Raw genomic sequence first — 25,154 nt, forward strand, 5'->3', positions numbered from 1 at the left:
TTCTTTAAAAGATACATCTCATGTCCTCTCCAAGCATCTCCTGAACATTGCTAAGCAAAGATGATAAACATCTATGTGACAGTCTTCCAATCATCTGTCTCTAACCTAACATAAGGCCAATGTAATAGTTCCAAAGTGCATTGATCTCCTATTGAGATGAAGTTATTTAGGCACGTATTAGATTCAGATAGATTCAGATGTGACAACAGAGAATTTCCTGAGCTCTCCCCCTCCCCCCCCACCCCGAGAGTAACCTAAAACAGTGGTTCTCAGCCTTGGCTGCACAATGGAATCGCCTGAAGAGTTTTAGAAAACCTGATGCCTGAGACCCATCCTGAGTTTCTGATTTATGGAGTCTGGGTTGCCGCTGGGCACTGGAATAAAAGCTCTCCTGATGATCCAATGTGTAGCCAAGCCTGAGAACCACAGATCTAAAAGATTAGGGCAATCAGGTTCAAGGGCAATGATTAAAGAGCTGAGTCTGGATATCCCAGAGGAAGGAAGGTGACAAATGATCTTCAGTGTGTCCCATCGACTTTCCATTATCCATACTAATTGAAAGGAAAACTGTCACGAACAACGGTCAGATCTTAAATTTGAAAGTTCCTTTATAGTTTGCAATGCATTTGATCTTATTTTAACCTCACCACAAGCCCGGGAGGTAGACAGCATAGCTATGCTTATCTGATAGATGAGGAACCGGAGCCTCAGAGAAGTGAGTGATTTGCAAAGATGTAAGGGGAAAACCATTTTGTGAGAACTATAACCCAGAATTTCCAGCAGCCCCAAAGTCCCCACAACTTTATCTGCACTGTTAAACTCCCCTCCAGCCCCCGAGGCAAGGCAAAATCTGTTTATGAGTAAAAGATAGGAAACCTTTTAAGAGCAGATGGAGTGGTAGAGAGAAAACCAACCAAAATGAGAAGTTCCTCAGCAGATGAGGAAGGATGTCCCATGGCTTCATCCAGGGATTATGAGAAGTGTTGCTGCTTTATTTCATTCACCACCTACTATGTGCCAGGCATATTTTGGGAGATACACACTCAAGTCAGACATGCACCCTGGCCTCATAGAACTTCATCCATTGAATGATAAGGATACATCATAAAAGCCTTAGTGTTCATCCACAGCTCCACGGGGTCCCAGCCCTCCAAGCTGGTATCCACATGCACCCATCTGTTCAGCACGTTTGTAAAGTGCCTACCTGCATCCAGAAGGTAGAGCCTGAGAGATGAAAGACCCGGTTCCTGCGCTTAAGGATTTCACAGAGTATTGAAGGCAGCGGAGTGGCTCAGAAGGGGAAGCAGTGAACAGAAACACCACATACACTTACATCCCTGTGTGATAAGTACAGCGATCAGGATCTGGGGCTGTACTAAGAGGATGTAAGGCTCTATAACACCGAGGAGCAGTGACACAACGGAAGGATCCGTGGCTTCCAGGTCTAGGCAGGCCACTTGCCTACAGCCTGAGACAAAACATAATACACCTCACCCAATGGTCAAGATCAACTGGAGATAAAGGGAGTAAACTGCAAAGGACCATTCAAATGTTAATAAAGGAATTTGCTTGAAGACAGAGCCATTTCCATCCTTAGCAATATAGATGCACTGGCTTATTTGGATAAAAGATGTATTCCTCCCGTCCCTTGTGCACATTAGGGTGGTTTCTTTGCCTGGTACCTTGATTTCTTTTCTACTAAGGACAGGCTAACCTCAACTAGATCCCCTCTGTCCTGTGTTCTGGAGCCTGGACCACTTGGCGAGAGCCGAGCAGAGGCCCCCAGTCCTGAGCAGGGACCAGAAGTAGATGCTAAAGCTGTTAACTTCAGGACTCAGCTACACAGAGACCGACAGCTTGTTCCCAGCATGGAATTCTCCCCACACCAAATCCTAGCTGGGAGGGGAGACTGGGCTGGAGAGCTTCCAAGTTTGACTGCAGGGCTTGGGCATGTTGCATTTGTTCCGGCAAGGGAATTATAACTGGAACGCAATACAATCAAATGTGCTAGAAAACACTCCAACTTCTGCTGGCTTGTGAATGCCTTTCTCACGAATATAAAAACTCTCAGACATTTTTAGAAACTTTAAAAAATCATTCTGTTATTTTTGCCTTGAATACGGTAAAGTCATGATTTTTAGTCAATGTTTTTATTTTTAGATTAACACCTGACTAAATAGAATCATGTTAATTTAATACTCTATGCAATAACACTCGTAAAAAGGAACAGATGCCAATTTCCCCATTTAACAAATGATGTGAGGTGTTAAATTGTTTTAAAATAACTGCCTAAAAATGATTTGTCGATAAATAAATTTTGAAATAACATTTTGTGTTATGTTGGGGAGCCATATGAATATTAAGACAGACCAAAATTTCACTACATGTTGAATAATGGCAATAAAAACTATTTTTATTACCTACTATTAGAATTCTTGAGATTTCCCCCGAGTTATTTTGATACATTTTAGTGTATGGCAAGAAAAGAGGAGGCTTTAAGGTTGCTATTTGCAAACATGTCTCAGAAAATAAAGCACACAGACATGGAGAGCATTTTCATCAAATGAAAAGTCAAATTAGATATATTGCCACTATCCATATTTTAACATTACTTTTTAAGGTATTAGAGAATCTTGGTTGCTGTGGAAGAATTTTAATCAAATGAAAATAACAAGGATCTGAGTAAAGAGCGTCCTTAGGCTAATTTACAGAGTTGTTCTCATTTATGTGCAGTCATTAACTTCTTGCATATTAACACTAATGTTCCATAAACACTTTGTTTAAGCAATTCTTCATTGTGAAATTAAATAAATGCTATCTGACCAAGTATAAAACAAATTATAAATTTTGTGTCAATGTGTGAGGCTTGATTAGATCCTCAGTTCAAAGAAATGAAACTGCAAAAATCACTTGTTGGGCATGGTTAGGGAAAATTGAATATGGACTGGCTATTAGATGATATTAAGGAATTACTGTTAATGTTGCTGGGAGCGATAGTATTGTGCTGGAGTCACGCAGGAAACTTCCCTTATTCCTTTGCTATGCAGAGCGAAGTATTCAGGGGTGAAATGTCATCCTGCCTGGGATTTATTTGAAAATACTTCACCAAAAAATAGATTAAAGCAAATATGGCAAAATGTTAATAACTACTAAGCCTTGGTGACAGACATATGGGGGATTCTTACACCTTTTGCTATCCCTTTCTTCTGTTTGTAAATTTTCATAATAGGATTTTTAAAAACTCCGCGAAGTAAAATAAAATCTAATCACCAAGGGTTCCAAGCCCCCACTGGCGCCCTCTAGTGGCTGGTGGTGTTGAGCTGAGGGGACCAGGGCCGCCCTGCGGGGCCTTGAGCGTGCTCTACCCGTCCTGCCCAACTGTGACCGCCGCTACCACACGCTCACAAGGAGGCTCTCAAACTGTTTTGTTCTTTTATTTGTTCTTTTTTTTTTTAATGTTTGTTTTTGAGAGAGACAGGGCACGAGTGGGGGAGGGGCAGAGACAGAGAGGGAGACACAGAACCCCAGGCTGGGCTGTCAGCACAGAGCCAGAGGTGGGCCTCAAACTCAGGAACTGTGTGATCATGACCTGAGCTGAAGTCCGATGCTCAACCCACTGAGCCACCCAGGCGCCTGTTCTTTTATTTGTTCTTATTGGGGATTTAAATATAGGAATTGAGTCAGAGATCATTACTCTCTTTTCATGACTTGAATCCAGAGGAGCGATTGGAATCCACTGCAGGACAACCGGTGTCTGAAGCTGGTGGGTTCTGTCTTGACCAAGGTGGTCAGGGAAGGCTTTCACGGACGGCCCGTTACTTCACCTTAAAAAAGAATAGGACGTTGCGACGCCTGGATGGCTCAGTCGGTTGGGCATCTGACTCTTGGTTTCTGCTCTGGTCATGATCTCATGGTTTCTGGGTTCAAGCCCTGCATCAGGCTCTGTGCTGACAGCACGCAGCCTGCTTGGGATTCTCTCTCTCTCCCTCTCTCTGCCCCTCCCCCCCCCAAAATAAATAAACATTAAAAAGAAGCACACAGCATTGAAAGTCTCAGATCTTCTTTTTCTTTGGGGAGGATAGGGACATGTAAGGTGGTGGGAAAGGAGGAAAACAGTAGATATTCTCTTAACTGACCTCCTCTGAATTATCTCCTCCACAATCAGGTTGACCCTGACACTCCTTCCCTCAGAAAAAACACCCTGACCCACATCCCGTGTATCCAGAAAGCTCACAGCTAGTCGATCCTATTCTAACTCTCCCCGCCCCTCCCAACTGAGTTGTCTGCTCACCAAGGGTCACTTCTGCTTGTTCCAAACTTGTTTGTGCCCATTATTCTTATTGGTATGGTTAAAGTACACACAGGCCAATAAAACTGACGTGTGGATCTCCCGTCAGACAATCCACACATGTCACAAAATAATGAACACAGCTTGGCAATTGAATGAACTTTTTCCTACGTCTTAACATAAAATATGTAAGATGTTTGAGGTATATATTTTTATTTAGGCGATTTTCTTTTTTTTTTTTTTTTAAGTTTATTTTATTTATTTTGAGAAAGACAGTGTGAGCAGGGGGAGGGGCAGAGAGAGAGGAGAGAGAATCCCAAGCAGGTTCCACACTCAGTATGGAACCCCCATGCAGGGCTCGAACCCACAAACCATGAGATCATGACCTGAGCTGAAATCAAGAATTGGACTGCTTAACCGACTGAGCCACCCCAGTACCCCTATTTAAGTGTTTTTCAACTGCCACCAATTATGTAATGAGACAACTCCTTCATCTTGACAGTGTTCGATACGGGGTTTTCCACCATCTTATGATTTTCTGTCCAGACTTGAATGAAAATAATCCCAAACCAGATGATTAAAAAAGTTTTTTTCTACTGAGCTTGGTCAGGGAATATATGGATTTTTTTTCCCTGTTGACTTATCTCCTGGCATTTTATTTAGACTAACATTAAGATCCACTTGCATTTTCTGAGCATGCACTGATAGTTGGGGACAGACACTTCCTCCACCATCCCACACACCCCACTTCAGCCCTGGGTATGTGAGGAAGCCACTAGACTTTCCAGACACCGGAGCACCACATGTCCATTATAAAGGTCTAACCATATTAGAAATGGAAAGACACCAAATGAAGCCTGTAGGGAGGCTCTTCTAGAACTTTCACTTGGTTCTTTGAGGCTAGTTAGGGGTTTAAGCATCACTTTCCTTGAGGACAGCCAAAGAGCACGGTGACCAGATACAGAAGGTGCCCTGGAATCAGAGACCTGGGCTCTCAGAGCAGTGAGTAGGAAGGCCTTGAAGCTCTACCTCCGGAAGGAGCTGCGAGGTGTTGGCTACATCCTACATGATGACACTCTGGGGTGGGGCAAGGGTAGCCTACTTCTGATCCCAGCCACCTTAGACCCTCATGCCAATTCCAAGGTAAGAGATGTGTCAGACCACAGGGAGGTGGAGACATGGCCCTTGGGTCTGTCCCATCATAGCCCAGCACTCAAGGACTCAGGGGCAGAGACTATGCCTACAGGAACAACCTCACTGGCTGCAGTTTAAGGTGTAAGAATGAGGCCCTCTCTGAGCCTCCGTTTATGCATTTCACTAGCTGAGGACAGTGGACCTATTGGCCTTTGTGGTCCCTTTCAGCTCTGCCTGACCATGGGGCTGTGACCCATCAGCAGTGGTGAAACCAGCCAGTCACAGCAAAGAATGGACGTCACCCAACAAGTCCCACATTACCCAGGGTGAGGGGGTGAGTAGGACATCCTTGAATTGGGGGTGAGAACCCAGGTCTTGGCAAAAAGGGCAAGTCTTCCCCTTCCGGACAGATGGGGCCGGGGTCTGTCTGCCAAAACCCTGAATCTCTGCGAGGCAGGGAAGGGGACGCTGCAGCGGACTTTCGACTTTCGCAAGGGAGGAAGGGGGGCCCGCTGCGGCTCCAAGCCTGACCCTGAGCCGTGTGGCTGGTGGCAGAGTGTGGGCCAGAGGGTTGCTGCATCTTACAGGGCTGTCTTGGGACGGGGCCACCTCTTGGGCCCCTTGTCGAGGGCAGGTGGGGAGGTTCCAGGACTCGGACCCGGTCACCGGCCTATCATGCCCTCCCGCAGGTGTTCTCGGCTCCCGGGCAGGGTAGGGCATGGGTCAGTCCTCTTTGGGCGCCCGGAACTCGGGCAGGCTCCAGGTCCGGAGCGGCGTCGGCGTGTCCCGCTCCACGTCCTCCGAGATGGTCCGGATGTCGCTGGTGAAGGGAGAGATGCGCGCGCGGGTCTTGAAGGTGGCCAGCGCCAGGTTGCCGCGGGGCCGCAGGCTCCACTGGCGCGTCAGCTTGCGGGCCTCCTCCTCCTGCTTCATTCTGTCCAGGACCTCCTGCAGCACCGAGCGGAAGAGCTGGGACACCTCCCGCACCTCGGGCTCCTGCTCGGCCAGCAGCTGCCGGAACCTGCGGGCAGAGCGGACAGGGCTGTGCGTGAGTCACGAGGCTTGGCCCGTGGCAGGTGGGGGGGGGGGGGTCTAACCCCGGGGGCTTCCCGTGCACGCCCAGGGGCCAGTTCCCGGTTCAGCCACTTCCCCGCTTCTGACGTCAATCAGAAACCACCCCACCTCCCCCGCTGCTCCAGCCTATCCTGAGTTCAGCTCCCGGCTCGGCTATTTCTGGCTTCTGTGGGCCTCAGCTTCCTCATCTGTAAACTGGGGTCATAAACCCTTCTGTGGGGTTTAAAGAGTTACCATAGGTGAAGATCCTGACATTAACCTCAGGTTCTTGGTGCCAGAGTATTAAGGGTAGGCCACTTCCGTGTTAGCATGGCCCGGCCTTACCAATGTGAGGCTTTCTGGCTAACCTCTCCCACCCTTCTCTGCCCCCTGGCCAGAGCGATCTCTCCCAAATGTGTATCTGATGATGGCACTGGCCTGCGATACTCCTTCCATAGCTCCACGCTACCCACTGGGTGAGGTTTTCCTCTGCCTCAAATGTCTTTGCTTAGAGCTCAAAATGAATAACAGTTATTAGCGAGTCCATTTAACATCTGGTTTCCTCCACCACCTTGAGAATCAGGACCTCTCAAACTTTTCAGCAGTGAGACAGGAAATGTGAGCGGACAATCATGAACACATGTGTGTCCCCAGCCTCCACCTCACTTAGGAGGTTTGGTTTACCAGCCTGAATTCTGTCAGCAACCCCCCTGCTTCCCCGCCCCCCCCCCCACGACTCACCCCACCCCTTTCCCCAGGTGCTTCTGGAAGTAGGTACATTTGGCGGGGGAGGGGGGGTTCCTTGGTATAGAACAAGAGAAACGGGAGAGGGTAAGAATTCTCATCCTGGAGGAAGAAAGGGGGCCGGGGGTGGAAAAGACTACAAAATCCAAAGGAGTGTAGCTAGGACGGAAGAAGAAGGAGTTTTAAGGAGAATTTTCAAGAAAAAAAAGGTGTACAATAGATGTTTGTGTTGGTTAAAGAGACGGGGGACTAAAGATGTGGGGAGACTAAGTGGGGTGTTCAGATGCTTTCCTGTGGATCTGTATTCCTTTACGAGTGCTTGGGGAAGTGCAGCTAAAGAACTTGAGTGACTTTGGAAATTATTGTTGGTTGTTGGAACCACACTTCTTCCACATCACATGAATCCAACTAGGACCGGGCCATGTGGGTCCAAGCTTTAGCAAGGTTACATTTATATTCATGAGCATTGTGGTACCCACGCTCTAAATCTCTAAATGTTCAGTGCCCCAGGCCTCCGGATGCTGTACAAACACGCATGCACACGCACGCACACGCACACACACAACACAAGCCCACGCACACATGCACTCACGCGTGCGTGCACAGCCCCCTTAGGCAAGCTAATATGAAAGCTGGCTTGAAATAGGATAATTGAAAACTCAATTTTGGAGAGATTACCTGGAAAGCCTTTCTAAGAAGGTAACATAGAAGATGAACTGATGAAGGAGGAAGAGCCGGCTAAGTTAAAATCCAGGGCACATGTAAGCCAGGCGGGGAGAACAGAAAGCTCCAAGGCCCGGGGTTCTCTCCCGTCAAAACTCCTGTGCCTCCGGGAGCTGCCTCCTGCCTCCTTCTGAACCCCCAGCTCTGGGCTGGGATCTTTCAGGGTTGGCCTCCTGCCTTGCTCCTGTTAACAGGTAACTGGGTCATCTGGGTGCCCCGGCTCCCGGTCCAGTGGCCTCAGGCCACCGCCACGGCAGCCACACCCCTGGAGCCCACAGTGCAATGGCTGGGCCCGGTGCCAGCGGCAGGGGTTACCTGAGGATGGCGGGCCCGCAGTAGGACGGGTGGATCTTGGCACAGACGTCCTCCAGCTGCAGCCGCTCGCCAGGGCTGAGGTCGTAGGTGGGCCGGGGTGTGCTGGCCAGCCAGCTGTAGTCCACCCCGGTGCAGATCTTCCTGACCGCGTTGCTGCGCTCCCATTGCTGCCTCTCCGCCTCTCGCATCTGTCCCGCCAGCTCCATCATGAGCGTGTCCAGCACCATCTCAGCCGGCCTCCGGGATGACGGCTGCGGGGGGCCTTCATTCCACCGAAGCCATGGGATGAGGGACATGGCCCCCCCAGGCCCTGCCGAGACAGGGCAGGAGTGCGTCTTCCTTGGACCCCTCTGTCAGTTAAGGTGGGGAGAACAAGGGGGAGGGAGGACAGCTGGGACCTCAGCGAGAGAAGACTTGCTCCGCCCTCACAGCTGGGTGGCCTCAAGTAAGTTGCTTAACCTCTCTGAGCAATCATTTCTAATTCTGTAAGACAAGATCGGGCTGTCGTGAGAAGCAGTTGTGAATAAACTCGGGGCTCTCTGCACACCACGTACAAGTAGTCTCACGTTATAACGATCCCTAATGCACGCAGATGGCTGAGCCCAGAGACACTGCCCTCCTGAATCTCTGCTAATTCCAAACAAAGAAGGAAATATACTGTGTATGGCTGAGCACAGTCTTATCCCTATGATTTAAGGGGGAAAAATACACACCTACATCTTATGTTAACCTGACAGGAAAACACCCTGAGTTTCTTAATGCCCCAACCTGTTGCTGAAGGAAGCTTGGAACTGTATGGGGTTGACATCACCCTGCAAAAGACACAACTTACCATTCATTTATTCAGAAGCCTTAATCAGGTACTGTGTGCACACCTGTGGGAGGAACACAAGCAAGAAAGCATGTCGGGGACCCTGCTTTCCAGCAGATATCAATAGAAAGAGGTAAACGTGACTAATGAAGCATAGCATCAGTATTGATGGGGAGCAGAAGGAGTGACTCTGGGTGATGACAGGGGTCATGGAAAGCTTGTGGACGAGAGCAGGGTGAAGAGGGAATGCAGGCTTCAGACACATGGACTGATGGAGAAGGTGTCCCAGGTGGCGAACCCAGCCATGATACAAGGAGTGTCGGGTTCAGAAGCAGAGACCCTAACTCATATATCCACAAGGGCTTGTGCAATACAGGTTTGGTGACTGACTGACTAGATGAATAGATGGATGGATGGATGGATGGATGGATGGATGAGTGGATGGATGGATGGATGGATGGATGGATGGATGAGTGGATGGATGGGTGGATGGATGGATGGATGGATGGATGGATGGATGGGTGGATGGATGGGTGGGTGGGTGGATGGGTGGATGGATGGATGGATGGATGGATGGGTGGATGGATGGGTGGGTGGGTGGATGGGTGAGTGGGTGGGTGGATGGATGGGTGGATGGGTGGGTGGGTGAGTGGATGGATGGATGAGTGGATGGATGGGTGGATGGATGGATGGATGGATGGATGAGTGGATGGATGGATGGATGGATGGATGGATGAGTGGATGGATGGGTGGATGGATGGATGGATGGATGGATGGATGGATGGGTGGATGGATGGTTGGGTGGGTGGATGGGTGAGTGGGTGGGTGGATGGATGGGTGGATGGGTGGGTGGGTGAGTGGATGGATGGATGGGTGGATGGGTGGACGGATGGATGGGTGGTGGATGGATACATGATTGGATGGATACATGAACTGCCATCTCAGACACACCCCAATGCCTGTCAGAGGTGGGTTTGTTCCTCTGATAGCAGTGAAGGTGAGGGCCATTCCTGGGCCCAAATCTGAAGTGGGTCTTTAAGATGCCCCAACTGCCTTTTCTATGACCTTCCCCCTCTGGGGAACCCTCTGTTCCATGCACCAATGGTCTTCTTCCTGCCCAGACCCCCCAGAGGCCGAGGAAAGTGATTTGATAAACTCAGCCTCAACAACATGGCCATGAGGCATGGACACACATACATTTTTAGGCAGCCCTCCCACCACCCTGCAGAGAAATGAATTGTTAATGCTGGAGAATCAGACACAAAGAGGAAGAGTATTATGGGGTAACAATAGCCTTCTGGGGTGGCACAGAATCAAACCTCTTCTTTATTCATGAACAATCCCTAGCAACCATTATATTTAGGAAATTAAAAACCTTCATCTTCCACTCAGCCTAAGTCTATCATGAGTGGGGGCCTCAGATTACACCCTGATCCCTTCCTGGGAGGTTGGGAGAGAAGGACAGACCATCAGACCCTGTCCTTGGGGTCTGGACAGTTAGGATCTTTTCTTCTCCACCCTTAACTGCTTCGTGTGTTCAGAATAATTGAGGCTGGGTTGTAGTGTGGGGAAATGGGTTGGGGGGGTGGGCTATGTTCTGTCCTGAGAGCCGTGAGCACCAGGATCCTCTGTCCGAGGCCAAGGGATCTGATTGAATCAGGCAAAAGGACACCTTGTAACTGTGTTTGTGTTTTCAAAAGTGCATGGGTCAGGCTGATGCTTAATATCAAAAGAGTGAATGGTGTCTTCATGGTGCCTCATGAAGGGCACCCCAACTAGAGATGGACGAACAGTCCCATAGGTGCTGCCGAAGATGCTGGCCACCCACAGCTCCATACTCTCTCTCCAGTGTCCCTCCCTCCTCTGCCTGGGGACTTAGCTCTAGGGTCAGCAACTCTTCTGACACGCGTTTCCTGATGTGACCACTTTCCAGCTGGTACCCTGAAAGCATCCTGTACAGACATTTTTCATAGCACCAGGAACACTTAATGGAGTGTGACAATTTACCTTCCACCACCCCCTGCTCTGTGTCACATGGGGGCAAGGACTGTGCCTTAATCATCCTTCCATGCCTGGTGCTGGGTAGTACTGCGAATGAATGAGTGAATAAATGCATGCACAAAGGAATGAATGATTAAAGAATGCATGCATGCATGATGGTGAAAGAGCAAGTCCCCACAGATCTGACCTTCCCCAAGTGAGGGGGCATTTGTCAGCGGCCACGTGGAGGACAGTCTCCTCTGGCCCCCATGGCACCACACTCTCCTGTCGCTCAGAGATCCCTCCTGAGGATGAGACACTGGCTGAGCTGTGGGGTCAGAGGTCATGTGGGGACCCCCTGATGGAATAGTTCCCTCTCTGCCCCATGGAGCCTCACCCAATGATGCTTCCAAACCTGGCCCTGGCCCTCCTTCCCCAGGAAGACTTCCTTGGTTGACCTCCCTCAACCCCTGCACCCCAACATCCCCGCCCCCCTCCCCGCTATCACCAGTTCATCCTGCACCTGCACCTGCACCTGAATGCTGGGCACCCATCCCTGGAAGATGATTGGAGGAGAAAGAGACTGGTGAGGCTCAAGGCAGAGGGATGTGACGCCCTTGAATGGTCTCTTAGTGTAACCTGCCACGTACACCCTCCCCCCCAGAAGCCCCCCCCCACCACACCCCTGCCGACTGGTTAGCACATGTCCCAACTCACCTGAGGCTGCCCAGCCCAGCCCACTGACCTCTCCTCCCTGTGGAAATAATCTTTCCTTGGCTTCCATTAGACCACAACCCTGGGTCTACATCCTGCCTCCGTCTGCCTCCTGGGACTCCCTCTCAGAGCCCTTATGGGCACCCCTCCCCTGGCCTTCCTTGGGTTGTTGCTGTTCCCTGGTGCTCCATCTCAGGCTGTCCATCTCATTTCAACCGGCCTCATCCGTTCACACGTCTCCACTGACAGTGGAGATAGTTCCCAAATCAAAATCCATACGCCAGTTGTCTCTTCAACCTGAGGTCAGGGTGACCAGATGCTTCCTGACACCTCCCCCTGCAGGTTCCACTCACACCGTAACCCACTTCCCTCCCCACTGGCTGCTGCTTCTCCGTAGCCCCTGCTTGCCAGTGGGCATCACCTCATCCCTTTGCCTCATCTGTCAAGTCCTGCATCCAATTCCTTTTGATTCTCTCAAATTTAAATATTACAATTCTCCTAAGTCTGTCCGCTCTCTCTCCCTCCTTTAGTTCAGGCCTTGCCCATCTGCCAGATATATTACAGCTGCTGCCTCCTAGCTGGCAACCCAGGGCTGGTCCTTCTGACCAATCTCCACTCCATTTTCCTTTAATTGTGGTTAAAAAAAAAAAAAAAGACAAATAACATAGGGGCATCTGGGTGGCTCGGTTGCTTAAGTGTCTGACTCTGGCTCAGGTCACGATCTCACGGCTTGTGGGTTTGAGCCCCACGTTGGGCTCTGTGCTGACAGCTCAGAGCCTGGAGCCTGTTTTGGATTCGGTGTCTCCCTCTCTGCCCCTCCCCTGCTCATATTCTGTCTCTCTCTCTCAAAAATAAACATTAAAAAATAATTTAAAAAAAGCAAATGACATAACATTTACCACCTGAAACATTTTTAAGTGTACGGAGTGTGAACTGTAAGCACATTGCTACACAACAGATCTCTGGCACCGGTCCAGACCGAGTGAGAAACCAGGTCCTGGGTATCATCCTACCCAGCACCCAGCAGGGGTCTGGCCTATGGCGAGTGTCCATAAGTAAATGGAGTACAGTACTTACTTGGATTAATCCCAGAGTGATGGATGGGGTTGCCTTGTGGTGCTTTAGTCCTTGTTCTCTCTCTCTCTCTCTCTCTTTCTCTGTCTCTCTCTCCCCACAGGCCCCCCACCCTGCCCCCTTGGGAGCCCCTTCCTACTCCAAAACTTCTCATCCTTCCTAAGACCTATTCTGAGGGACTCACCTTAGGGTCAAGCATTGCCCCCTCAAAGAGCCTTTTTTCTTCTTAGCCTGGATTTGACCTGAGCTGGAAGGAGGCAGCAGGAGAAGGAAGGGCCCGGCCTGGAGGGCCTTCCTGTGGCAGAGGGAGCACAGAAAGGGAGGATTGGGAGGCACTGAAGACTTTCCTCTCCACCCCAAACTGGTCTCCAGAACGCGGCAGCAAGGCCACTCCAGGCCCGGCCAGGGCACCACGCATTTGCTAGGGGACTCGGGCAGTATCGCAGATGGAACCTCACATTCATGCATCTAAATATCCGTAAGTTACAAATTGGGCTAACGAACTATTAAATAAAATATGTTTTGCTTCCTTGTCAACCGTACCTTCATAACAACTTGGAGGCTCAGATTCAAACTGAGAAATCTTGGACTCCCGAGAGGGCTCTGCTAGAACACGGAGGTGTGGGTTGAGCTGGCTCTGGCTTCCAGCCTGACTCCTACTCTTCTCACCCCCTGAGGGGCCTGGCAAAGGTGTGGGGACACCCCAGCCTTCAGGTCCAAGGCCCATCGGCACGCCTACCAACAACCACTTCTTTGCCACTTCCGCAGACCTGGGATTGTTTACACTGGTGGTGTGGCTCACCCTGAGGGGACGGGGCCCTGGAGGGGACTTGCTCACGTTCTGGAAGTAGGCTGGGGACTGTCTGGCCAGGGAGTCCCGGGTCTCAGAATTTAAGGCCTGATCTGGAGGGAAGTGACCTCAAGATGTGCACGTCTTCCTAACCCCGAGACTCCTTGCTTCAGGTGGGTGAGGCCAGAAAAAGGCCAAAATGCGGCCTAAAGTACAACCCTGGGTGGAGTCCCTTTCCCCTGGTTTCAAGGCTGTGCCCCTGACCCCAGCTGGCCTCTCAAGACAGGTGCTCACCCCACGGCAGATGGCAGGGGATGGGCGGGGTGACCTCACCTAGGTGCTGGGTTCTGTGGGCTCTCAGCGTCTCTGGTCCAGATGGTGGGGGCCCCTGAGGGCAGGGGGCAGGTTCTGAATCTTCCCCCCTCCCCGCCCCCCATGCTCCTCCCCCAGCCCTCACTGGGGCCAGAGATTTTGACAGAGACCAGGTTTCTGCCGGAGCTATTTCTGTCTCTGGTGCCAGCTGCTGTCCCGGAAGGCTCTTCAGCAGCTCTGATTAGGTTCTTAAAAGGGCAAAGGAGGGAAAGAGGGATAGACGCAGGGACAGCCAGGACAGAGAGTCAGGCTGGCTACCCAGATGCCAGAGGTCATTGGCTTAGCTCACAGCATCCCCAGGACCTGACCCACAGCCGAGCCCCCATGTGAGTCTGTGTTGTGACTTTGTGTTGTGACTGGGGAAGAACGTGATGGCCAAATGTGGTATGACAAAGACACCCAGAGGGTTCATCAGAACGGCAAAAGTCGTCTTCTCCGGGCACTTTGCACAATGTGGATTTGACTCCTCCCTACCCCCCAAATCTGGATTAACCCCCCTCCCTCTGTGGCAAAGCCAAATTCCTCAGTATAAGCTTCAGGTCCCCTCACACTCCCGCTCACCGCCAGGCCTCGCCAGCACCGTGGTGACTCCAGAACCTTCCCATCATGAATACCTGCTTCCCAGTCAACGGCACCTACAACCTGCCTCTGATGCGCAAACATTGATTGAATCCTTGTTTAAAACAGGACTTTGGGGGAAATTTGAATATGAACTGGAGGTTAGGGAATGAGTGTTGATTTTCTTAGGTATAAAAGTGGTGTTATGGTTGTAGGGGAGTGTGGACAAATTGCCCAACTTAGGAGGCCATGTTGATGTGTCCATGGCTGAAGTGTCCTGATGTCTGCAATGTCCTCCCTTCCAGTTCCTGAGAAAAATGTCACCTATATATGTGCGCACACACACACAGACAGGGCAACTATGGCAAAGTAGTGACGGTCCATCTTCTAGGGGATTTTATGTATGTTTACTGCATTAGTCTTTCAATTTTCCTGCATCTTGGAGCATATTCACAATTTAAAAGTTGGGGGAAAACTCTAGTTCAAAACTCACTTTCTGTAGGAAGCCTTCCCAATTCGTTCTACCCGGTGGTGGGCTCGACTTCTCCTCAGCCCCTCTGCCTGCTTTCTGTCAGATTTGTTGAAGCGCTGCAGGGTTTCTCCACGGAGGGGCGTGGGTGCAGCAGTGGGGAGCCGCGGTCTGCGGTGTGGACACCGAGGCCCAGGCCGGTCTCTGACCCATGAGGCCCCGCACACACAGGTGGGAGTGTGGAGGGAGCCTGCACTGTGCCTGCTTCGGGGCTCCATCAGGGAGCGCCCGTTCAGGAGGGGAAGGAAAACAGGGAGAGGGGCAAGGGGCAAGGACCTTACCGCGGAGGGGCGCGCCCGGTGGCGGTGTAGCCCCCTGTCCGCGAGGGCACTGCTGTAACCCGGCGGAACAGCTCGATGGAGGGCGTACCCGCCCTGCCCTCCGGTGATGGGGTGATCGCCAGCTCAGATGAAGCAGGCCGGGGTTGGGGGCCGGGGTTGGGGGCTCTCGTGGAGACAGCCCCAGTTCCTATGCCTTTTCCTCCCTGCCAGAGGCTTCCTGTGTCCAAGTCCCCTTCACTGCTCCCAGCCTCAGTCTCCCTGTCTGTAAGATGGGGTAGTACGAGTACCTACTCCACGGTACTGTGAAGAGCAAAAAAGGATGTTCACGTAAGTGCTTTATAAATTAACAAGAGACATCGAGGTTTATGGATTCAGGTAGGAAAAAAAAACATCTCTGCTTTCACTAACTTTAACTGAAATGTGGATTTCTGTCAGTTATGAATGCAGGCCAACACCGGCCAGAGCTGTATGGGTGACTTTATCTCCAGCAGGGATCACAGGTATTTTCGTAACACTTGAAAGCTGTCATTCTTAAAATATGGCTTATGTTTATCACTACTGTGAAATCGTGATATTAACCCTGCCACTACATTTTATTCTTTTACATGTTGATAGAGAGGCACATATATTACCATATCTTAAACTGATTTAAAAATATATATATATATATATTTATATATATATAAATAACTACATTTCAGTATAGCTGGTTTCTTTCCTAATACTATGGACTTAATTTTATGCATTTAGAAACATTTTGCTAAGAATATGTCCAAAGCCTTTACAGATTTCCAAAAGGGTCTGTCTGTACCATAAAAACTAAAGGATCCCGTCCGTGGTTTTGGTGCAAGCTTGACTCCAACCTTGTTCCTGGCCTTGCCCTAAGCCTGAATTCTGGTCATGACATTGGGAGAGCTGAGCCCCCTGGATGAAGGGAAAGCTCGGGCGGGGGAGCCTCAGTTTACCCCCACCAGCAGGAAAGTCCTCCCATGCTCTCTCTGCCTTTTGGCATCACTCAGCTAAGCCCTCTCCCTTTCATTCTCTGCTTTTCCCTCTCCTCCCTCCCTTCCCCTTCATTACCCTTTCCACCCCCACACTCTCTGAGCTCCTCCTTCAGCCTATTGAACATCCCTGAGGATAATCTTTTCCATGGCTCCCTGGGAGACACTACCACCAGCTGTGGCTCGTTAGATAGTCTAGAAAAACCATCCCCATGCTCAAGGGCAAGAGGAGGGGTCTGGTTCCAGAGGAGATCGGGGATGTCTCTGGTGGGAACATTCAGGGGTGTGCCCTCGGAGTTGGGAGCCAGCCTCCGATACCCAGGCAGCAGGCATGAGAGCTTCACCTGCTTCTGGTGAGATCAGGCCACCAGCCCCCTGGCCAACCAGGGAGGGGCCGTGCAGTCCTGGCCAGGAAGCAGCTGTCTCAGTACAAAGGGAGCCACGCCCAGGCCCAGGCCCCTCCTCTGATGCAGGGCTCCAACAGCTGAACAGGGTGTCTGCTGCTCAGGGCAGGGGCTGCCTCGCATGTCCCCCAGGCCCATGGGCATGGAGCGGTAGTTCGCTGGGCTGTCCCAAATCGCCCACTGCTTCACAGAGCAGGCAGGATGGCCCTGCTGAAGCCAGACCCTCTATCTGGGCGGAGGCCTCGAAGCAGGTGCAGAGAGTAAATGCTCCCCGCTGTGACCTTCCTTCCAGCCCTGTTTTTGCCAAGGCCCACGGCCAACTTCACAGATTACAAACTGACCTTATTTCTTTTTGGCATCATAGAAAAATAACCTGGAATCCACCAAGCCGCGGGCTGACTCGGGCTGACTTGCTGATCTGTGGGTTTCCGTTCACCTGACAAACACCTGCTCATCTCTTAAGACTCACCTCCAGGGTGGGCCCCCTGCAGCCTGCCCCTCACCGACCCCCACTGAGGTAAACTGGGTGCCTGCTGGTGCCGGCATGAGAGCCTATCATATCATGGCATCAGTGACAAATACATTTCCCACTTTTTTGATTGTTTTTTTCTCTGTCCCCCGGCTAGCTATGAGCTCTGTGGAGAGCAAGAGCTGTATCTCTTGTATCTGCTGGCATGTGAGGCAATTCATAAGTGGTTCCTGGATGAATGAATGAATGAATGGCAGTGAGTCCTCCTTGTTCTGAGGCACGCGTGCAACCAGGAGGGGTCAAATGCTCAGGTACTACTGACCACGGTCATGGAGGAGGTGGTCCTCCATGGAGGAGGAGCTCCACCGACTTCGTGGGTACTCAAGTCGCAGTTCTCAAATCGAAGAGAGAAATCTCTGGCGGGTTTCCCCTTTCTTCCCCCTGACTGGGTCCTCCCTAGCAAAGCAGGAGAGAAAATGCTGGGGCTTGCAGAGCAGATGAACCTATGGCTTCCCACGGGACAGGCCACAGCCCTAAAGATACTGCGGAATCCACCGACCCTTGTGGAACAGATTAGGACCGATGAGGCCTCCCTGAGGCCATCTGGACCCTGGACTCAGACTGCTCGGTAGGCTGTCCCCAACCTGCTGCAGCCCTGAAGCCACCCCTCCCAGCTCTCAGCCTCTGCTTTCATGTCTAAAAGGTTTCGGGACTGGGTTCCTGCTTCCATACTTCAGGTGGGGAAACCACAGTCTCCTGGGGAGACCACCCTCTTACCTGGCGTTTTGAGGTCACCCTCTCCGGAGGTGAAAGTTCTGCTGGGGGACCTTTCTGCTTCCCAGCCTGGGAGAAGAGAGTGTCCAGGGGAGGGTGGGGTGGAGGGAAGACTATATTCTAAACGTCTTCTTCTTCTTTCTCTTCTGCTGCTGCCTGCTACCTCATGCTCTTCCCTCTTTCTGTCTCTCGGAAGTTGTGCTGAGAGAGAAAACAATCCTGACCAGAGGAGGGATCCAGCCCGGGCTGGTGTTAGTGGAGCGTGTGTGTGTGTGTGTGTGTGTGTGTGTGTGTGTATCTCAGGAGGCTGGAACCACAGCTCCTCCTGTGAACCTCAGAGGCGGGCCAACCCCTGATCTGCGTTGCCATGACGACCCACCTAAGCCTCTTTCACCTGGAGCTGTATTATCCGTAGAGGGAGCCCGCCTGACCTGCCACAGATGCCTGGGAAGACCCAGATGGTGACAGGGCACCTGTGTCCAGATGGTATTCCTTACTGCGCTCTGGCTGGCACATCTGCTGGGGACAGATGATTCCATCTTGGTGAAGCTCCCCTCTTCCCACGTGCTGCCCTCCACCAGGAAAGGGGACGTTCTGGGGGCTGTCCCTGAAGAGCCATGTCCTCGCCTTTGCCTCACCACCTGTCCTCCTCTTTGCTAATTGAAATTCTCTCTTTCCCTCAAGCAAGCTCAAGGGCAGGAAGTTCTGCTGACTTTCTCAAGGAGAGGTGAGGCTGAGAAATAATCTGGGGAGAAGAGGGAACATGGATCATGGGGATGGATTTTGAGGTATTTGAGGTAAATGCGGGACTGGCAGGAGTCTTCTGTTGCCCTTCTCCCGTATCTGATACTTGCGTCTGAGCCTCCCGTCTGTCTCCAGGCTCTGGACGCTTTATCGCTTGCAGACTATTTTGGTTAGGGGCCCAGTGTATCCAGGCTGTGCGCCCCCCCAGACATTAGTGGGCACAGACACGCAGGCATGTCGCCCTGTGAGCGGCATCGACCTCCAGTGATGGGCACCGAGCTGCATTATAATAGATCTCAGGTGATGCTGTGCCAGGTACCAGCTGATGGAGTGCCTTCTGGACACATCTAGTCCTAACTGTGTTGAAAATAAAGCAGAACGCATAGCCAAGGAGAAATTACACTATGATGAACTGACTCGGCTTGTCCACCTGCCTGCCTGCGTGTTTTGACTTTCTCCCTGGGTGCTGTGCCACCTGGTGCTTGCTCTGTGGTTGCATCCCCTAGGTGAGTCTGCCTCCCTCATCCATCTTCTCAAGCAGGAGTCTTAAGTCAGGATCTGGGCCATTCCTTCTCTCTCTTTTTTTTTAAAGTTTATTTATTTTTGAGAGAGAGACAAAGTGCGCGTGTGCTCATGCAAACTGGGCAGGGGCAGAGAAGGGAGAGAGAGTCCCAAGCACTAACCATGCAGAGCCTGACTCCGGGCTCGATCTCACAAACCGTGAGACTGTGACCTGAGCCAAAATCAAGAATCAGACACTTAACTGACTGAGCCACCCAGGTGCCCCGAGCCATACATTAGTCTTAATACTTCACCCTCAAATACACACACACACACACACACACACACACTCACAAGTAATGTAAATGAGGTTATACAGGTCAATGTCGTCAGCCATCAAAAGGAAGATCTCATTGCAGCAAGGGGTGAGGGGTGAGCTTCAGGACCCCTGACCTGTGACTCTGGAGAACATGCACACAGATGACCAGGTTTTTTTGTATCTTCCTTCCTGGCATAGCTGGCTCCTTTCTTGCACTTTTCAGTGATGGCTGTGACCAGGAGAGACGGTCATCCCCTCCCTCCGTCCCTCCCTTGCCTGCTGCCTTAACACTGTAGCTCAAAGAGGGCTTGGCGTTTGTGTTGACTGCTAATTTATTTTGATTTGTTAGCCTGTGGAGGCTTTGTGATTATCCATGCTGAGTGTGAATTTGTACTAGAGAGAGAAGGTGGTGGTTGTTTTTTCTCTCATTTGACATCAATGGAAGTTGCTGAAGCGTAGTTAAATATTCAGCAGCCATTCAGATGGAGAAACACCAGTGGGGCCCATGACATTGCCTCACAGATGGCGCTTGATTAATAAATTGGAGATGTGGATTTAGGAAGCTGTTGAGCGCAAGGCTAGATTAAACACCATGAGGAGACTGGAGAAGATCCCCTATCCCAGATGTCAGGCTGCCCTTATGGGGGTTCTCCTCCTGTTTCCTCCTCCCTGGCTTCCTTCCAGGCTGTGATGACGGTTCCAAACCACTTCTAGCCGCTCGGTCATGCATGGGGCTTTCAGAGTCCTGCAGAAAGTCCATGTAGCCCAAATCCTGAATGAGATTGGATTAAACTAACATAATATTCATAGATACAGACCACACTCGTGTTTACACACACCTCTTCTCTCCAGGAAGCCCTCTTGCCACTCCTGTGGCCCCATTTCCTTCTCCAGGGAAAGGCAGCATTGTATCTGACTACAGGAAAAACGTGAATGCTCGCCTTCCTCCTCCCAGCTGGCTGGCTTAAGCCCCTGCTCCCTTTCCCTGTCCTTCTCCCCTGCTCCTCCCTAATGCTCCCTGAATGCTCCTCATTCAGGCTAAACTACATTAGGCTAAACAGAACTCAGGAGAGAGACATAATGCATTTCTCATTCATTCATTCACCGCGTTAACTGACCATCTACTCTGTGCTAGACAGATGGCTCATTTCCATAGAATCCAATCACTACCAACTTCTTTTAGATTTTGCCCTGTGTTTTGACAGACTGACCTGAGAGCCCATGGCAGAAACAGCTAGCTATCCACCAAAGATCCATGCCCCCTTTCCAAGTGTAGGCACATTTCTGGGAAGCAGCTGTCCACCCAGGGACTTCATTACCCAGCTTCCCTGGCATCTAGGGAGCACCACATGACGACGGAATGTGGGTGGAAGGGATGTGTGCGACTGCAAGACTTATGGAAGTCTCCAGTGTAATTCTCCACCTCCCATCTTTTCCCGCTTGCTGATGGACAGCAAGGACTCAGGCTCTGAAGGATGGCAGAGCCACAATTTGGAAGGAGCCAAGGTATAAATTATGTGGAAAGCCGCGTGCCAGTCACCTATGCTGAGCTCTAATAGCGCAAGAAATGCATTGGGTCAAGCCATGTGGAGTGTCTCTGCCACAGCAGTTGGCCCTACCCTAACGGAGAAGGAACGGATGTGGGACCTTTCTGCCCTTCCCTTGGTTCCTGGAGATCAGAGCTCTTCCTGACATGTCCCCTCCCAGGTCTCCCATCTTCATCCCAAAGAAATTAACTACCTCACTCCCCATTGTTTCATGACTTTGTGCACAATGCACCCTCTGCCCCACACGTGCCCGCCTGGGGAAGTCTCACTTCCCCTTGAAATTTCGCTCCAGTGGTAAACCCCGGTAATCCTTCCTGTCTTCCTGGTTGCTCCATCCTCTCCACAACCTGCAACTTCACTGGATCTTCATTACTCATGGATTCTCTATTTGCAAATGTTCCTACTTGCTAAAATCTGTCATCCCCAAATCAATGCTCACAGCACTTTTGTGGTCATTCTGGACCCGTACAAAGCATTGAAAAATTTGACTTGCCTGGTGAGCACATTCCCAGCTGAGGTTGAACAAAGCTACCCTCTGCCTTCTTGTCTCAGCTCTCCTACTATAAACATGTGTCCCTTTCATGGTCTAGTTAGTGCCACACTTTTCGTACTTGGTGGCTTTTGTTGGTGATTTCTCTGCTTGAAAAGGCCCCAAGTACAGTGCTGAAGTGCTCTGTAGTGTTCCTAAGCACTGTGACGTGCCTCACAGAGAAAATACACGTTATGTAAGCTTAGTTCAAGCATGAGTTATGGCACTGTTGGCCATGAGTTCAATGTTAATGAATCGACATTATATATAAGTAAAGTGTCTTTAAACGGTAATACACATGCAACAAGGTTATATATTGATTGATCGGCAAAGATGTCATGACCAGAGGCTTTTAGGAAACTAACCCTGTATTTCCCCAGGAGCGATTGTTCAGTATTTGCTATTCCAGCATTTGCAGTGACTTTGAGAACGTTATCGTTATCTCAAATAATGAGAATCAGCTGTGCTTCACACTGTTTCTTGAGCATTTGGTTCAGCATCCCTGCAGAGTCCAAGCTCCTCAAGGGCAAGGAGCCCAAGCCCCAGCACATGCTAACTACATGTTTGTCGTATGTGTGATTTAAAGATGATAGCTAGAGCGGCACCTGGGTGGCTCAGTCAGTTGAGCGTCCGATTCTTGGTTGCAGCTCAGGTCATGATCTCACAGTTCATGGGATGAAGCCCTGTATCAGCTTCTGTGCTGACAGTGCAGAGCCTGCTTGGGATTCTCTCTCTCTTTCTCTACTCCTCCCCCGCTTATGTATGCTCTCTTTCTCTCTCTTAAAAACAAATAAACATTTAAGAAAAAAGATTATTATTAGAGCACCCTGAACCTGATGCCTGTGCTAAGCAAATGTCACAGACCTGTCCCTGGGCTTTCTGGAACCCGAAAGAGCCCCAAGAGATGAATTGTCACAGGCTCAAGGACACACGGGCACCAGGCACAAGCCAGGCAGGAATGGACTGTGAGGAGCTCAGGTGCACATGCCAGGGAAGGTGGGTAAAGCCGGGGGCCTCTGGAGGGCGGTCTGGGAGCCTGGCCATTCTACTCCCAGGTCCAGGCAGGGTCGGCCTAAGAAAGCCAGAGAGCCCCTTCCTCTCAACCTGGAAATGTTTTTGGGAGGAGGCCAGGTCACGGAAAATCAATGGGAAGAGGGGGCCTGCCATGTGGCATTGCATTTGAGAGAACCAAACCTGAAGGGGCACAAGCAGATGGGGGCCCTGGGGGTAGGCACCTCGTGAGACTATGGGGGAGGGGTGCCCTGGGGCCTGGGAGAAGGTATGACTGTGCAGGCCTGAACATCGCATGTGGATCTTACTGGATTCTGAAGTCCGTTCCCAAGGAAGGACATCAGTGAGTCCGGAGCAATGGTGGCAGCCCGGTGATTGGCTCCCTGCCTGACCACCAGGAGGCTGCAGGGACTGGGCGTGGAGAACAAGGGACGGGGGATTGTCTGGGAGCTCTGACTTTGATGGATGGTGGTGAGACATGACACCCACGGGGAAGCCAGGCTCAGCTCTAGCTGTGTGGATGTGGAAGAGACAGAGATGGGGTGATTGTCGAAGATACAGATCTGGGAGGTTGTCAGGGGCTGGGACCACAAGAGGAGAGCGCCTGGGACAGACCCCTGGGCCCCAGAGGAGCAGGCTGAGAAAGCGCCAGGAGGCCTGGCAACATGTCCTGCCTAAACTCGTACAAAGGAACACAGGGAAACTAATATAAGCGTCCCTTGGCCATGTGTCTCCATACTGTTCTGACACCATCCCAGGGCCCTGGCAAAACCCTGGGCTGTATTAAATAGTATGTGAGCATTTAGAAAAGGGAGTGGAGTGGCGCCTGGGTGGCTCAGTCAGTTCAGTGTCTGACTGCGTCTCAGGTCATGATCTCTCATTTCGTAGGTTTGAGCCCGGCGTCGGGTTCTGTGCTGACAGCTCAGAGCCTGGAGCCAGCTTCAGATTCTGTGTCTCCCTCTTATTCTCTGCCCCTTCCCACTCGTGCTCTGTCTGTCTGTCTCTCTCTCTCAAAAATAAATAAACTTAAAGAAAAAAGTTTAGAAAAAGGAGTGGAGATCAAGCAGAGTTGGCAGATATTTATTGACAACAGGTCCGGAGAAGCACCCCAGAGAGACGGGGGAAAGGTGGCCAGGGATAGCAGCAACGATGCTTCCGGTGCCCCCAGCGCATCCCCCTGCCCGTCTTCTGCTCTGAGCACAGCTCTGGAGTCCAGTTCTGTTTGAAGTCTGATGTTCCTTTAATTGACAACATCCTAGCTCGAGCTCACAACCTCCTGAGACTGAGGAGGCCCCCTGGGCCCACATACAAGTGTAGTCCCCAAACATGGGGCATTTAGTGTCACTGGGGACAATCTTCAACTTACAGGGGGTTGGAGCTGGCAGATAAATGCTCCAGACTCCAGTCCATCAGGTTGACAGTTCTTGGAAAGCATGACGTTACAATTCCCAAGGGGTCCCCAGGGATCATACCTTGCTGCCTTCGGCAGTGACCTTGCTAACACACCCTAGGCTGGTTTCCTTTCTTCCTGTCTCACTCTCTTGTGCCCTCACTCCCGCCTCCTCCATTACCTCCCAAGCCCCAGGATCTGCACCCATGTCCTTGTCCTGGGCTCTGCTTCTAGAAGAGACAGAAGGGAAAAGTCAAGAATGTAGGGGTCGTTTGTGACATTAAATGCCACCAAGAGGTCCAGTAGCATGATGCGCAGGAAACACCATTAGCAACAGGGAGGTGGTGCAGGTCGTTGTGGGGACACTGCTGTTGGAGCACGGGGGCAGGACCAGTACCCCTGCGGCAGCCACCCCAGCATGTAGACACTTCTTGTCTCTGCAACCCTGAACACTGGGCTCAGCCTCAGTCTCTGGAAATGCTTATTCCCTAAACCAGAGTTGACTGAAGGGTTTATGGACAAGCTGAATGGTGGGGGGTGGGGGGTATTACACCCTGCACTGCAAACCCTGTCAACCCCCTTTTGGACATTGACTCTTCTCTGCCAGCACCAACCAGGTCCCTTTTCTGATGCCTGGGGCCCTCTGCCCTGCTGCTTCCTGGACACCTGTCCTCCACATAAGCGGGCTGTCTCTCTTGCCGCCACCTCCCTGAGGGCTGGGCTCGCCCATTCGGTGACACTGAGCAGTGAACCACAGAGAGAGGCTTCAGGTCTGAGTGACCCTGTCCTCCGTGGGGTTCCCACATCAACAGAGTGTCTCCTCCTCCAGTGGCTTTGTACAGAGAAGACCTGCCAAGGACAACAGAGAGGCCGGTCTAGTACAATCTTTCCCCCCGTAAGTCAGAGCCGATGCCTTACTGTCACACACAGAGGCCCGAGAACAATTCTCTCTGGAAGTCTTTCCCTCAAGGTTTTTTACGATAGACTCATAAATGGCTAGAGCTTACACGAGCCCTCCAGGAACTCCAAGTGTATTGTTTCATTTACCACATCCGGCCTTCACTGCGCGTCCTGGCCCCCATTCATCTCCCCAACAAAG

The 25,154-nt window shown here is 51.1% G+C and overlaps 1 protein-coding gene across 8 annotated transcripts; it reads right to left on the reverse strand.

Annotated features, from left to right (window-relative positions):
* Window positions 1-2,227: 2,227 nt before the first annotated feature.
* On the reverse strand, window positions 2,228-18,285 carry RD3 (RD3 regulator of GUCY2D). 8 transcript variants are annotated; one of them, XM_053209817.1, is made up of 5 exons: window positions 13,960-14,062; window positions 11,257-11,353; window positions 9,090-9,132; window positions 8,258-8,567; window positions 2,228-6,443 (listed from the first exon to the last, which is right to left on the reverse strand). In XM_053209817.1, exons 3-5 carry the CDS (start codon window positions 9,094-9,096, stop codon window positions 6,146-6,148), a joined length of 615 nt encoding a protein of 204 aa, XP_053065792.1. In that variant the 5' UTR covers window positions 9,097-9,132; window positions 11,257-11,353; window positions 13,960-14,062; the 3' UTR covers window positions 2,228-6,145. The 8 variants fall into 8 exon arrangements, with proteins under 8 accessions (XP_053065792.1, XP_053065790.1, XP_053065793.1 ...); XM_053209815.1 differs by having other exon boundaries at window positions 8,258-8,607; XM_053209818.1 differs by having other exon boundaries at window positions 8,258-8,740.
* Window positions 18,286-25,154: the final 6,869 nt, after the last annotated feature.

Source organism: Acinonyx jubatus, chromosome E4 (genome assembly GCF_027475565.1).
Source record: "Acinonyx jubatus isolate Ajub_Pintada_27869175 chromosome E4, VMU_Ajub_asm_v1.0, whole genome shotgun sequence".
Classification (NCBI taxonomy): Eukaryota; Metazoa; Chordata; class Mammalia; order Carnivora; family Felidae; genus Acinonyx; species Acinonyx jubatus.

Bases quoted from the DNA above. Each gene is read 5' to 3' on its own strand.
- RD3 (XM_027074488.2), bottom strand. The intron at 6,444-8,257 runs GTAACCCCTGCC...CTCTGCCCGCAG, and splicing joins TGCGGGCCCGCCATCCTCAG to GTTCCGGCAGCTGCTGGCCG.